The sequence below is a fragment of the Thalassophryne amazonica genome, chromosome 1 (assembly GCF_902500255.1).
Source record: "Thalassophryne amazonica chromosome 1, fThaAma1.1, whole genome shotgun sequence".
Classification (NCBI taxonomy): Eukaryota; Metazoa; Chordata; class Actinopteri; order Batrachoidiformes; family Batrachoididae; genus Thalassophryne; species Thalassophryne amazonica.
The window spans coordinates 107,324,424-107,339,941 of record NC_047103.1 but is presented as its reverse complement, the minus strand read 5'-3'; the positions used below and the strand labels follow the sequence as shown (position 1 = coordinate 107,339,941).

Genomic DNA, 15,518 nt, shown 5'->3' with positions numbered 1-15,518 from the left:
ATTCTTAAGAAGATCATATTCAGTTTACAGTCACATTTGTCAATACAGCAGAGAGTAATTTTCATAACTAAAAGCCAAGACGTTAATGAAGTACAGGGGCCTATAGTACGAAGCAGGGTTAACTTACTCAGATGTAAACCAGGGTCAACCTCTTAAACTGGGGTTGACAAAACCTGGTTTCCTCAAGTGGTGTTAATCGGTACTACGACGCTGAATAAGATGTTGATTTGTTGAACCTGTGTTAACCTAAGTGGAGTATGTGTACTTTCACATAAAAGGGGCGGGTTGCAGCACACGTCACCATTTTTCAATAATGACGTGGTCACCTTACTTTACCGGAGAAGAATGCACGATTATTATGCGGAGGTACAAGGAATTTAAATTAACGTTAAGGGGGAAATCGAACACATCGTCTGCCAATAAAGCAAGACAGGCTTGTTGCCAACGTATTGCTGATCGGGTAAATGCGTAATTATTCTCCAAATCTGTTACAGATGATTAACCCGTGGAATGTCTGATATGTGTAAAAATAAATGCCCCTCTTCCATTAATTACGTCCAGATGCAACACGATTCAGAAGTGGGCATAGGCCTCCTAATAAATGTTAGGTTAATTTATTGTTTCCTAAATAGGCTACCTTGACTGTATGATTGCTATTCCTAATCCTGTCAATATGTCAGATGCAATAGCAGTGCCAAATGTACCTGGCAGCAGGTGAAGATGAAATATAAAAACATCCTTCATCCTTCAAAACAGTAGGTTTATAGTCATAGCTTGATAAGCTCCACTTCGCCTAATTAATGGACATGCATTAGACCTATTTTGATATTAGTAATTACCCGCGATTGCATAAAACCCTTCTTTGACTTGCATTGTGGATAAATGGCCAGGGAAAACGACAAATGCATCCAACAGTTTAGATAGAGCAAGTACTACCTTGCGAATCATACGACATACAGTATTCCTGCTCAGATGTTCAGCATCACCGATGGAATACATAAATTGTCCACTGGCAAAATAGGCACAAGGCACATTATCACAATATCAAATGGCTGCTCTAAAAAAAACAAAACAAAACAAAAACAAACAAACACAAAATGTCAATATCAAGTAAGTGTATTCTCACCATCGAGCGCCATGGCCAAGAGGAATCACCATAGTGGTATGTTATTTCCTCATCTTTTAAGATTTTTCTGGTACTAAAAAGGCACAAGTGTGGCCTTCCCTCAACAACGATGGTCTTCACTTTACAATTTGGAGTTCTGTGATCATCGTTCACTAATCGTCCAAGTTTTCCGTCCTCTTTTGAAGCATCTATGCTGTGAAAAGAAAAAAACAGAAAATAAAATAAAACGAGAGTTACTCATGTAACTATGGTTCTATTAATTCCGAATGACCGCCAGAGGGCGGTGCTTTAGCCCCTGGATTATTCCATGCGTGCATGCGCAGAGGTCGAGTCTTATACCAACAAAGTCACGCCAGTAGGTGTGACCTGGGTGACGTCAGCAACAGTATATGAGTGCATGTTACCCAGCATTCAGTTCTTTTGGAATCTATCACCCAGGCTCCAAGTGACAACCAACTCTGGCAGTCATCCGGAATTCATAGAACTCTCGTTCTATTTCATTCCTTCTTACTGCCAGAGGACAGTGCTTTAGCACCTGGATGACCTGATACCAGCAAGGTCTTGAGGGGTGTGCACTTACCAAACCTGAAATGTGCACTTACCAACCTCAGCTGTAGTTTGAGGAGGCCGATAATGCGGCCGTCGCCACAGGGTGAGGAGCAGTTACATTCACTCTGTACAAGCAGGCAAAACTACAGGAGGAAGCCCATGTTGCTGCAGCACAGATGTCAGTCAGTGGTACACTTCTCAGGGCAGCCCAGGAGGTGGATATGCCTCCAGTTGAATGACATTTCACTGGAGAAGGTTGACGTCACCGTTCTTGTAATCTTGAAATTACGGGTGAGAGCATATCTCACCCATATTGGCCTCTCTTCATTGGCTTCCTGTTAATTCTAGAATAGAATTTAAAATTCTTCTTCTTACTTATAAGGTTTTGAATAATCAGGTCCCATCTTATCTTAGGGACCTCGTAGTACCATATCACCCCAATAGAGCGCTTCGCTCTCAGACTGCAGGCTTACTTGTAGTTCCTAGGGTTTGTAAGAGTAGAATGGGAGGCAGAGCCTTCAGCTTTCAGGCTCCTCTCCTGTGGAACCAGCTCCCAATTCAGATCAGGGAGACAGACACCCTCTCTACTTTTAAGATTAGGCTTAAAACTTTCCTTTTTGCTAAAGCTTATAGTTAGGGCTGGATCAGGTGACCCTGGACCATCCCTTAGTTATGCTGCTATAGACGTAGACTGCTGGGGGGTTCCCATGATGCACTGTTTCTTTCTCTTTTTGCTCTGTATGCACCACTCTGCATTTAATCATTAGTGATCGATCTCTGCTCCCCTCCACAGCATGTCTTTTTCCTGGTTCTCTCCCTCAGCCCCAACCAGTCCCAGCAGAAGACTGCCCCTCCCTGAGCCTGGTTCTGCTGGAGGTTTCTTCCTGTTAAAAGGGAGTTTTTCCTTCCCACTGTAGCCAAGTGCTTGCTCACAGGGGGTCGTTTTGACCGTTGGGGTTTTACATAATTATTGTATGGCCTTGCCTTACAATATAAAGCGCCTTGGGGCAACTGTTTGTTGTGATTTGGCGCTATATAAAAAATTGATTGATTGAAATATAACGTTAACAACCCATGGTGCCAGTCTTTGCTTGGACAAGATGCAGCCCCTCCTAGGGCTCCCATAGCAGACAAACAGTGCATCACTTTTGCGAAACACACCTGTCAATTCAATATAACATCAAAGTGCACATATAGGGCACAACAGTCTTGAACAGGGGTGGGCAATCATGTGCCATGAAGGGCCGAGACACTGCAGAAGCTATCCAGAAACCCACCTGCTGAGGTGATCTGTTGCAAGGAAAACCTGCAGTGTCTCAGCCCTCGCTGCCCACCCCTGGGCTTGAATTAGCTTCTGCAGTAGATTGAGGGGTAAAGACAGGTAACCGGCTGATTAGCATGGAATGATGAAACTGCCTTTGGTAAAAAGGAGGGGTTCGGCCATAGAGTAACCCCTGACCCATCAGAATTGCAGTGCACGCAGTTGTCAGCAACTGACAAGGCATGGAGCTCTCCAACACGTTTTGCGGATGAAATAGCAAGGAGGAATGCAGTCTTAATTGATAACCAGCTGAGGTCACTGGCACCCAGTGGCTCATACGGCGAAGAGCATAAATCCTCAAGAACTAATGGAAGATCCCAGGATGGCACACGTGCAATCCTCGGAGGCCAAAGGCGAAGAGCACCTCTTAAAAAGAGACATATCAGGGGGTGCCATCCTACTGATCGACCATCTACCATAATGTGGCAAGCAGAGACAGCAGCAACATAAACTTTAATTGTAGAGACAAAGACCGCTGTCAAACAATGACTGATAGAATGGGAGGCAGAGCCTTCAGCTTTCAGGCTCCTCTCCTGTGGAACCAGCCCCCAATTCGGATCAGGGAGACAGACACCCTCTCTACTTTTAAGATTAGGCTTAAAACTTTCCTTTTTGCTAAAGCTTATAGTTATGGCTGGATCAGGTGACCCTGAACCATCCCTTAGTTATGCTGCTATAGACTAAGACTGCTGGGGGGGTTCCCATGATGCACTGAGTGTTTCTTTCTCTTTTTGCTCTGTATGCACAACTCTGCATTTAATCATTAGTGATTGATCTCTGCTCCCTTCCACAGCATGTCTGTTTCCTGATTCTCTCCCTCAGCCCCAACCAGTCCCACCAGAAGACTGCCCCTCCCTGAGCCTGGTTCTGCTAGAGGTTTCTTCCTGTTAAAAGGGAGTTTTTCCTTCCCACTGTCACCAAGTGCTTGCTCACAGGGGGTCGTTTTGACCGTTGGGGTTTTTCTGTAATTATTGTATGGCTTTTGCCTTACAATATAAAGCGCCTTGGGGCAACCGGTTGTGATTTGGCGCTATATAAATAAAATTGATTTGATAGTTAAGCAGCACTGGCACAGGACAACGCTCAGGGTCCACACCTTGTGTACTGCACCAACTGGTAAAAAGCTTCCATCTATTGCCGTACAATGACCTAGTGGAGGGAGCACGGGCATTCAGTATAGTCTGCACTACAGCTTGATCACAAGAACTCAACATGGAGCCTGTCCCTTCAGGGACCACACATATAGTTGACAACGCTCTAGGTGAGGATGCCAAATGTTCCTGTTCAACTGAGACAAAAGGTCCCTCCTCTGTGGGAGGGGCCACGGCTCTCCGCTGAGGAGCATCAGAATCATGGGGAACCATGTCCTGCCCGACCAGTACGGGGCTACTAGCAGCACTGTGTAATGAGTTGTGCATATTCTGTGTAGTATCAGCATGATCAACGGAAGAGGAGGAAATGCATCTTGTAGACAGGCCAGCCAAGGGTGAGCCAGTGCATCCTGGCCCAGTGGGCTGTGTGGTTTTGATAGAACCACAGGCTACAAGATGTTGTGGCGTTTGAGGCAAACAGAGCGGATTCTGCCTTGCCAAACCTGTCCCAGATCAGCTGAACCACATCCGGGTTGAGGCGCCACCTGCCCGGTGGTGGTTTCTGATGTGAGAGAAAATCTGCAGTGTAGCTCTGCATGTCTGGCAGATGCACAGCCCTGAAACTCAGCATGTGAGACAAAGCCCACTGGAGAAGTTCCTGAGCTTCCCTCAGGGAATGAACAGACCTGGTACCTCCTTGATGGTTTCTAATGATACACTGTTGATGTGTTGTCTGACTGAACAAGCCCATGTTTCCCCTCTAGGGCAGGAGAGAAGTGGCTCAGAGCTAGGCAGACAGCACGCAGCCTTAATTTCAATTTATTTTCATTTATATAGTGCCAAATCACAACAGAGTTGCCTCAAAGTGCTTCACACAGGTAAGGTCTAACCTTACTAACCCCCAGAGCAACAGTGGTAAGGAAAAACTCCCTTTGAGGAAGAACCCTCAAGCAGACCAGACTCAAAGGGGTGACCCTCTGCTTGGGCCATGCTAGCACATTGTGACTCCAGCACACTGATGTGCTGGAGTCACTCCCGAAGGCCCCAGACACCCTTGATCATTCTGTGGTTCCACACTGCACCCCAGTCAGAAAGTAATGCATCTGTTACAATGACCTCCTGGTGGGATGTTAGAGACGCCAGAGGAACACCACATGTTATCAACTCCCTTTTCCCCCAGAAGCGAAGATGTTGGACAGACTGAGCTGGAAGATGCACAGTTCTGTGTTGATGCAGCGTGGGGGTGAGACCCAGGCTGTTGAGCCAAATTTGTAAGGGGCACAAAGACAGGGGTCCCAGAGGCATGACTGCTGACTGCCATCAGTTTCCCCATGAGTTGGAGGAGCAGACCATAAGACAGTCTGGCATTCCTGCGATGACGGACCAGAGTGAGAATGTCATCCACCCTTTGTGGGGATGGATGAGCAGTCACTGTCAGTGAGTTGACCACCATGCCAATAAATACCACCTGTTGGCATGGGTTCAAGGAGCTCTTTGCAAAGTTCACAGTGAGCCCTAGTTGTGACACATTTTCCAGAAGGGTGCAAGTATTGGTGAGTGATTCCTGTCAGCTCTGTGCGTATACAAGCCAGTCGTCCAGATACGGAATCCATAACCCATGTCCAGAATCTGTATCCCACGATCCTGCAAAGGAGAAAGTGCTGCTGCCATGCACCTGGTGAGCATACGAGGAGCAAGTGAGAGCCCAAAAGGGAGGGCTCTGAACTGGTACACCTGTCCTTCAAATGCAAACCGGAGGAATGCCTGTGGTGAGCTGACAGTGTGATGTGAAAATAGGTATCCTTCAGGTCCACACTGGTAAACCAGTCCACCAGCAAAATTGTCTGGAGAACTTCCGTTGTGCAGAGCATGTGAAAATGCAGCAATTTCACATACTTATTCAACTTCCTGAGGTCGAGGATGGTGCAAAAGCCACCATCCTTTTTTTCGAACTACAAAACAGGTTGAATAGAACATCCCCCCTGGGTGATCTGAACTGTGGACCCGCTCTATGGCTCCTTTCTTCGGGAGCTCGAGAGTCTGCTGCCTGAGAATGCGAGACCTCTCTGGGCCTGTAACAACTGTGGCCTTTACACCATTGAACTTGGGAGGACGACGGTTGAACTGAATATTGTAGCCCTGATCAAAGCGGAAATCACCCGTTGATCTGAGACCATTCCTACCACCGGTCGAGGTGTGTCTGGGAGAAATGACCGGTGGCCCTGTATTTGGCATCAAACTCGACTACTGTGGCCCCACAATGATTTAGAGGGGTGAGCACAACTGTCCTGTCCGTCACGGCGGCCATTTCTGGGTGATCCAGTCATGGGTGGCTTACCCACGTGTGGCTAAAAGGTACACTGCTTAGAGGGCTCACGTGGTACACCCAGGGAGCATGTCAGTTAGCTGGAAGGAAGCCATCTGTGCACTTAGGTTGGTGCCTGGGAGTGCTCTGTAATTCAGCAAATTGCTGCCAAGAACCTGTTAGCCTGAACAGCCGCTACAGGGTCTGCTGGAACCCTGATCTGGGATAATAGGCAGAGTGCGCAGTGATCCCCTGCAAGTCTCAGACAGAAGAGACTGAGCCAGCCACACCTGGTGCCAGGCATGTCTGCCAAGCTCCAATGACATGTAGGCAAAAGCCTGGAGCAAAGCATCACTCAGGCTCTACGTGTCAGTGTCAGCTCCATTATCCTGGAGAGACCGGAAGAGTGCAAGGGCAAGGTGAAAGAGAGTTCCCCAGATGACCAATTCAAGCTGCAGTGTCATAGCTCTTGGTAAGGAGGTCATCAGTGACTCTACATTGAGGTCACGGGCAATGGGCCTCTGACTGGGCAGCATCAGCAGGTGCTACAATCAGGCTACTAACAACATTATCTACTGGATGCATGTGGTCTAAGCCATACTGCGGTGCATCAGACATTGTGCACAGCACCCTAAAATTCTGTGGCAAATGGGTGAAGGATTTTGGGTCAGGCCAGTACTTCTGCAGCTCTTCAATATATGGCAAGGAGGGTGGGACACTGAAAGCTGGCTTCTGAGTGTCCCTAAAAAAAGGCACTAGAAGAGGCAGTCTCCATGGGAGGAGCATCCACACCAAACCATGACAAGGCCAACTGAATGGCCCGTGTAACAATGAACAGGCCAGACTCAGACACCTGAGGAGCATGACCATCTAAAGTGTGGAAATTTGTGGTTGAAGAACAGGGGGGATGCTCTCTGGACATCGCTGCTTAAAGCCTGGACAGTCTGGCCAATCTGTCAGTCAATGGCATAGAAACACAGTTGAAGCAAGCATCTTCTGTGAGTGCTTGTTTCAAGTGTCCATGTTTGAGACAGGATGGGCATGACGTATGGCCATTTTCTGGGCTCAGATGCACCAGACAGCTGTTGCACATTTGCACCAATGCAGTAGACATTAACGCGTGTGGGTGTAGCAGTGACAGAGACACAAAATTTGGGGTGCAGTGAGTGAAAGCACTCAGTGTCCCAGGCTCATACCCAGGTATTAGTTGTAAGAACAGTAGTGAGCAGTGGCACTCACAGCCCACTTACAAATGTAAGCCACCAAATCGCAAAGTATCCCTAGTTACTGTGGAAAACTACACACAGAGCAGCGGGCAAACACAGCCTGTGAAAAACAAATGCTGTAGGAAAAGAGCAAAAACACTCGCAACCAGCAGGGATGTCTGAGAATACTCCACAAATGCATGTAGACCAACAGTGCAACAGGAGCACAGACACTCATAAAGCCCCTTTCACACTGGGGGTGCTCCCGGTTGATCCCAGTTGCGCCGTGCGTCATTATGACGATGCCGCGTGGAAGCAACTCAGTGCCGAGACGATGCAGCTCGACGCCACAACAACGCGAGGGCGCAAAGGAGGAAGCAAGTCGGGCGCCGAAAAATTAAACCTGTTTAATATCTTTGGCGTCCTGTGCTCGATGCAGAAAGGAAGTGGTTCCAGAGCAAGTCGGGGCAAAGAAGTGTTACCCGGCGTGGCTCGAAGCCGATTTATAATTCCTGCTGTGTTCCATTGTCCCCGCAGTATAAATCACGCAGGATTGTTTTTATACTGTGTACTTAATGCAGTAAAAATTACATGCTGAGAAAAAAAAAAAAAAAACGTGCGCACATGTGAACAAAAAAAGTCTGGCTGCAGGCATTAGTTCCCTGTTCTCTGCTCAAACTCTCACATCACAGACAAAAAAGGACGTAAGTCCTGAGACAGGACATGTCAACATCAAGTGGAATTCCAGACATCTCCAAATTTGCTTGACGGTTCGTTCGCGCACATCCCGCGGTCAAGGGAGGAAAGATAAACTATAACAGAACTCAGAGCGCACTGACTTCTCTGTGCAGAGAACCTGCAGGCTGTGTTCTCACCTCCTCTCTGCCCCCTGCTGCGCGCACGTGACGCAGAAATTCCTGTGTCATCATGACACCACAGGAAGCAACTGGGAGCAACCCCGGTGTGAAAGGGGCTTAACATAGCTTCCAAACTACAATGTAATTTCAAAGGAAACGTCATCGAGCTGCACGTTCGAAACAAGTGACAAGGGAGCGGAAAAACCCGCACAGCACAGTGTCCAAACTCAGCACGTGGAACACAGCTGCGAAACCACTCGCAACAGCATCAATTTGTAAGAGCCACAGCCTGAATTTCAAATGCAGCAGGAGAAATTTGCAAGTGCAGCAGCGTCAATTTAAGAAAGCGCCAGCAAGCTGTATGTTTGGAGCAGCATGACCAGGAACGGAAAAAACACTCACAACAGTGTCCAAACTTGTAGCAGTGTAATATATCAAAGCAGCAAGCGAAACAGGCACGCGGGCGCAAACGGTGCCATGAAAAACAGCCAGCAGTGTGTAATAACTTCAGAGTGACTAATTAACATTCATACCACAACGTCACGACAGTGCGGCATGTCCTAGAGCGCAACATGCCCTGGCATGTCTCACACACAAATACACATTAGTGGTAACAAATTAACACGCACTCGGAAAAACGAGAGCGACACGCGCCACTCTCAGTAGCGGTAACAGATTAACGTGCACTTGTAGGAAACGAGAGCGACAGGTGCCGCACACAGTAGCGGAAAAACAAGTGAAGCCACAACTGCTCAGTCATAGAAAAACAGTTACTCACCGAGAGCTGAGGCCAAATCAACTAAACACCTGCACCAAGTGGGGTTACTCACCCACAGCGGTAAGCAGAACAGAGTAAAGAACTCATGGTCTTGCAGCCTCTGGAGGGCATCTATGTGCAGCTTCAACCACAGAAGGTTGTGAGGCTCTGATCAACAAGCAATCTGAATAAAGGCTCAACCTTCTGCTTCTCATGCGAGAGATGGAAAAAAATAACTCAGTGCTGGGTAATGTGTGCTTATATACTGTTTTTGACATCACCCAGGTCACATCTACTGGCATGACTGGGTTTACAAACCTAACTTTGGCTTGATAATAATGGCTAATTATACTACTACACAAGTGAAGCCACAACCGCTCACTCATAGAAAAACATTCACACATGTGGCTGCAAGGAAAACCTGCAGTTCAAGTGTAACGTTGACTAGATGTTGGATGATGGTTGCTTGCCAGCACTACATAATTAGTTATCTAACATTGTCTGCCGTTGCAACCCATATCCAACCAAAGACCAACGTTAACACAATGTCCCAGTGTTAGCTGGGCACACTCTGACAATCCATCAACGTAGTGTACCTCATAAAATTGGTTCCAGGTGAGTATGCGCAACAAGTATTCATACATAAGGTGTGCTGGATTATGAGGCGCACTGCCAAATTTTGAGAAAATTTAAGGATTTTAAGTGCGTCTTATGCTGCGTTCACACCGGACGCAATCAGAAGCTACAAATTTGCGGAGGTCACGTGGCGACAGACACGCCTCCTTCGCCCGGTGTGTTGTTCTGCTTTTGCAGCGAAAATTCGCCCCAGTGTGTCATCAAATAGGAGGAGCTTCCATTCCGCTCGCCGGCTTCGGTTGTCAGTCAAGTTAACATGACGGATCTTGATGACACAGAGCGAGTTGTGGTGGAAAGCTCCGAATTCAAGGAGGATCATTATTTGCTGCAGGAGCTGCATCTGGATGACGGCCGCTTTCAGCTCCTTCCACCTCTGTGGGGAGTTTGAGGACCTCCTGTCCCATTCACACGCGCACATGTAAAAAAAAAAAAAACAAAAACAAAAACTCCGCTGCTTGCTGCAGCTCGCTCTTCTCCCCAAAAAACTCATAATTGTGTTTAGAAATCAGTCATCATTTGCTTTATTATACATCTCTGTAGTTAATAAGTAAAATAATCTCCACAGACGATTCGCTCGCGCGCACGTGAATAAAAAGAAAAAGAAACTCCGCTCCCGCTCCTGAGGTGCTGCTGCTCGCTCCAAAAACTCTGTCATAATTGTGAAATAAAGGACAAAAGAGACACAAGTCCTGCTCACAGGCTGCTACCAGATACAGGACATGTTCACATCTTCAGTCAAACTCCAGACATCTCCACGTCACTACATATTCAGTCCCTGATTGGTCATCGCAGTGCAAAGAGATGAAAAAGTTCAGATTTTTCAACTTGGGGAGGAGGGCAACATGATACGATGCAATATCGCGCCACAAACGCGCAAAACACTCAAAATCGCTTCACTCGCGTCCATCGCATCGCGCTGAGTGGTTTGGCGCCAAAACGCATCCTTACATAGGGATTACATGGCAACCTGTGGCTGCAGTCGCTCGTGTCGCGCCTGGTGTGAACACGGCATTATGGTGCGAAAAATACGGTACACCTTAAAGTGATATTCAAATCCAGAACAATAGTTCACTGCTACGCCAATGTTGAGAATAGTTTGTCTGGAGAAAGCTGCAGTCTGGGACTTTTCCAAAATTTTTACAGTCACTGTGCTCTGTATTGATTTAAACCTTTTGGCTTTTTGTTGAATTTCAAAGGAATCTAAAAACCAAACAACTTACCAATAATGTTTTCCATTCCACTTGAAGTCAAACAAGTAGGTTCCTTGATCGTCTTCAACTTCTTTATTTTCTGAGAGAATCCCACAATACTCAACCACAAAGGTGGATGGTTCGATGTTTTCGATTGCAAATACACCTCTTCCTAAAACAAAAAGAAATTGATCATCTTCAACTTCTTTATTTTCTGAGAGAATCCCACAATACAATACTCAACCACAAAGGTGGATGGTTTGATGTTTTCGATTGCAAATACACCTCTTCCTAAAACAAAAAGAAACTGATCGGCTTCAACTTCTTTATTTTCTGAGAGAATCCCACAATACTCAACCACAAAGGTGGATGGTTCGATGTTTTCGATTGCAAATACACCTCTTCCTAAAACAAAAAGAAAGTGATTGATTTTCCTCAATTCTCCGATGTCACTGCACTTTCGACGAATCAACTCACGATACACTGCAGGAAATTGGGCCCTGAACTTCAGTTCTCACAGTGGACAGACAAGTCCCACGCGGCAGATAATTATATACTTTGTATAAATAACGTTGTTGCCCGATCTGGACCGTTTTGTGGATTTTTTTAGTTGCCCTAATGACCATTTTAGTTGCCCTGGGCAATTGGGCAGTCAAATTTGTCAAACCCTGTATATGTAAGCCAATGGCTGTTAAGAGATCAAATAGAAACTGGGTTATTTTGGCTCCAACACAGCTGCTGCTTGCTGTCGACAGTCACTATTCTCTCTGGCACTGTCCCACCCACAGCACCATCTCAGCGGAGGGAGGCCTGTCATGGTCATTTTTCCAGAACGATACATTTTCCCAGGAATTATCATGATAGCCATAATATTGGTGTTTTTTTATGCCATTGATATAGCTCAGTAGCAGTCATCATGTACAAAAAAGTGTAACACTAGTGTAGAACTATTACTGCATTTCTGACTTGGTTTTAGTTAGAAATGCCTTTAAAAGTGATAGAAACTGATTTTTATTCAAAAACTAAATCATCTGGGTCAATTTGGACCTGTTAAAAGACAAATATATATTATCTGTAATGCACTGTGGCTTATGTTTTCTCAGGATTTAAATCGTGGTTCTGATGTTTAGAACAAACTAAATTATCGTTATTTTCCTTAGTTTTAAATGGTTTGGCTTGCTTTTGGTGTCAAAATTTAGCTTGTGATTTGGGCACTGTGCTTGTGTCAAGATTGGCACACAATCTAGTACAGTCCAAGAAACCAATGGGATGACAACTGTCGGTTGCGTCATTTGCCTGTGAGCACGCCTTGTGGAAGGAGTGGTCCAGCCCCCTCGTCGGATTTTCACTGTCAGGAAATGGCGGAATGATTTGGTCTTTATTTCCCATCAGAATGTTTTCAGAAACTGTTAGAGACATGGAGCTGGAAACCATTTGAAAAATTTATCTGGCTTTCGGTGAAAATTTTACGGGCTTCACAGAGAATAAGGACTGTTACTGTAGCTTTAAGGACAGCCCACAATGGTGCTTGGCACGCCGCGCTCCGTGCCGCCATTGAGAGGTACGAACCACCGGATCATTTCTAAACGGATGGCTGTGTGAATCTGAGACCATCGTGTGCACTTTCTCTGGTTATCACAAGAGCTGGACATCAGCCATTTTCCGGCAGATTTCACTTTTAACAAGAGATTTTGTCATGGAAAGCCGCGTGGAGGCTTCGTGCGTCACGACCGATTCGCTGATCGAGCGAGACAAAGAACATCTCCGTTTCGGCGTGTCAGAGGACAAGTTGGGACATGCCTATCTCTCCACAATTTCTCTGATACTCACTGGACTGGTAAGCATTGAAAGCCGAGATAGGCATGTCCCAACTTGTCCTCTGACACGCAGAACCGGAGGCTTTCTTTGTCTCAGTCGATCAGCGAATCGGTCTTGACGCACGAAGCCTCCGCGCGGCTTTCCATGACAAAAACTCTTGTTAAAAGTAAAATCTGCTGGAAAATGGCTGATGTCCAGCTCTTGTGATAACCAGAGAAATTCCACACGACGGTCCCGGCTCCACAAAGCCATCCATTTAGAAATGATCTGGCGTTTTCTGCCTCGTCGTCACAGCTCGGAGCGCGGCGCGCCATGCGCCATTGTGGGGCGTCCTTAAAGCTGTAGTAACAGTGCTTATTCTCTGTGAAGCCCGTAAAATTTTCACCGAAAAACAACCGAATCTTCGAAATGGTTTCCAGCTGGTTGTCTGGCAGAGTTTCTGAAAAAAATTTCATGGAACAAAGTGGCAGTAGCTCAGCTGTTTGCTGAGAATGAAAATCAGCCGAGGGGGCTGGACCACTCCTCCCACAAGGCGTGCTCACAGGCGAATGATGTAACCAACAGGCGTGGAAAAACTCATGCATGAGCACGAGAGTTCAAGCTTGTCTGACGTAAAAACATATGAATCAAATCCATATAGTTTAAAAAAAAAATAAAAAGGACCGTTACTTTACGGACAGACCTCGTATTTTAGATTTCATACTAATTACTATGTATGGCTGTGACAAGTAGGGCTATCATCTGGACGAAACCTCTCGGAAAACTTAGCTTCAAATACACTAATTCTTTCTTTGTGCTTCACCTGCTTCAGTGCTGTCCACATGCCTGTCTGGGTGTGTGTGTGTGTCTGCGTGGTTTATGCCTTCCACAAAGAACCACACTGACAGAAGAGGGAAAGAAGCAGCACGACTAAATGTTGATAAAGGAACATGCATGTAAACAATTTTCGAGTCTAGAAAAAACTATTGATTCCATTTTACTTATAGAAGGATAAGTCCCTATAATAATCATTGAGACAGGCTTATCAGAGTGGTTACACAAGAAGCACTGGTATGAGTAGCAGTCAATCACTGGTGTATGCCGAGCATGCACAGTGCTCACACACGCGGTGAAGATGAGGAAACGTTTTGCAAGGCAAGAAGCTCTGGAGCCCAGATACAATACAGTAACGGCCATTATGCTGCGGTTCAGATTTTTCACAGTCTCACTTTTTTCTGTTAGACCTATTAATTTTGATAACATGTATAGTTTTGCCATTTCATAACATTCCACATCATTGCTTATGAGTTTAAATCTTGTGAGTCCTGATAGAATAGCTGCACGTACTAAATCAGCCAATCTCCAACTACATTTGAAGAAGCGCCTCCTGAACAGGTGCGTTCAAAAGAGCAGCTGCTGCTCTTATTTGCTGTGGTTACCCTGAAATTCTTGTATCTTTATATTCTCTATATTCTTGTCATCCTTCTTGATATAGCAAACTGTTGACTCTTGACTCTTTCATTGATTTTGCAGATCCATCCAGATACAGGTAGTGTTCATATGAATACAGTCATCATTTGTAAATTATCTCTGAACTGGTCACTGGAGTGTGCAAATTTTTTTTTACAAGAGGGCATTTAACATGATAAAAAAAGAAAACTTCACCTCTGTGTAAGATTCACAAGTGTGCAACTGCCTATTGCAACATGTGATGCACAGCTTACCTTTAAATGCATTGATATATCTCTTCTCAATGAAGGGTTTGTCTTTTCCAGCTAATATATGCTCCTTGGCATCCTGCTCTGGTTTTTTTCTCCTTCTTTGTGCCATGTTTACTAAAAAAAAAAGAAAAAAGAATGGGACTGTGAATTATGTCTGATTAAACAAGTACTGTTTTGTATTCTAAAACATTCAGCTAAAAGCTTTAATTTAAATGATCAAAATGCATTTTGTTAAGATAATAACAGGGTCGTGTAGGCTGCAACACATTACTTAATACATGTAAATCTGTTAATTTAATCTGTAAAGGGACCTTGCACTATAAGATTCGTATCGTGTCTGTCCAGCAAGTAGCCAGTGGCAAAGCACATGAATAGCCATTTGCTGCTAAATAACTTAGCATGGTTAACTATTTACATTAGCTTCACCGTAATTAGCCTAATAAATAGATGCCAAACCCATGGAAATTATATCTATCAAACTTACCTTAAGCGTGAACACATGGAAAAAAAAAACTCTCCCAATGTAACCGTTCAACTTCAAGAAAGTCTTATTTTCGCCTCGTACCGGAGTTTTTCTTCGGTTTAAACTTCTCGACAAACTCTTTAACTGGGTATTTAAATTGCACGTCACGTCACATGGTCTCAGGACTTCATACGGGTCTTTTTCGCTGACGTCATTTCAGCCAATCACTGGTCGGCATCTCGCTGACTGACATCAAATGCAGGCAATCAGTGCCCAGGATTTTTTAACCAATGAAATCGCGCGTTTTCTGTGTATCAACGGCAGAAATGTGTAAAAACGCTGCAGTATCACCGAGGTGCCTCTAGGTGGAGATTATACACAACAAGGATACACAGAAATACACAAAAATCAGGTAAAACCGAATTATAAAGACATGTGGAGAAAAAGCGGGAGAGTGTTCCTGGCGCCATTTTAAGCACTTCTACATTGCCAGAATTATG

General features: G+C 45.4%; 1 protein-coding gene and 1 long non-coding RNA gene across 2 annotated transcripts in view; both read right to left on the bottom strand.

Moving 5' to 3' along the window:
* LOC117512882 overlaps nt 1–11,191 on the bottom strand; it is a 42,591-nt gene extending 31,400 nt beyond the window's left edge. The window contains exons 1-2 of the mRNA XM_034173122.1: nt 11,068–11,191; nt 1,127–1,319 (exon numbers count right to left, since the gene is read on the bottom strand). Coding sequence (XP_034029013.1) covers nt 1,127–1,129 — 3 coding nt within the window. The 5' untranslated portion in view covers nt 1,130–1,319; nt 11,068–11,191. The remainder of the gene's footprint in view (nt 1–1,126; nt 1,320–11,067) is intronic.
* A 161-nt stretch (nt 11,192–11,352) lies between these two features.
* On the bottom strand, nt 11,353–15,175 carry LOC117520117. Its single transcript, XR_004563536.1, has 3 exons — nt 15,040–15,175; nt 14,559–14,669; nt 11,353–11,442 (listed from the first exon to the last, which is right to left on the bottom strand). It is a non-coding gene; the product is annotated as an uncharacterized LOC117520117 (long non-coding RNA).
* Nucleotides 15,176–15,518: the final 343 nt, after the last annotated feature.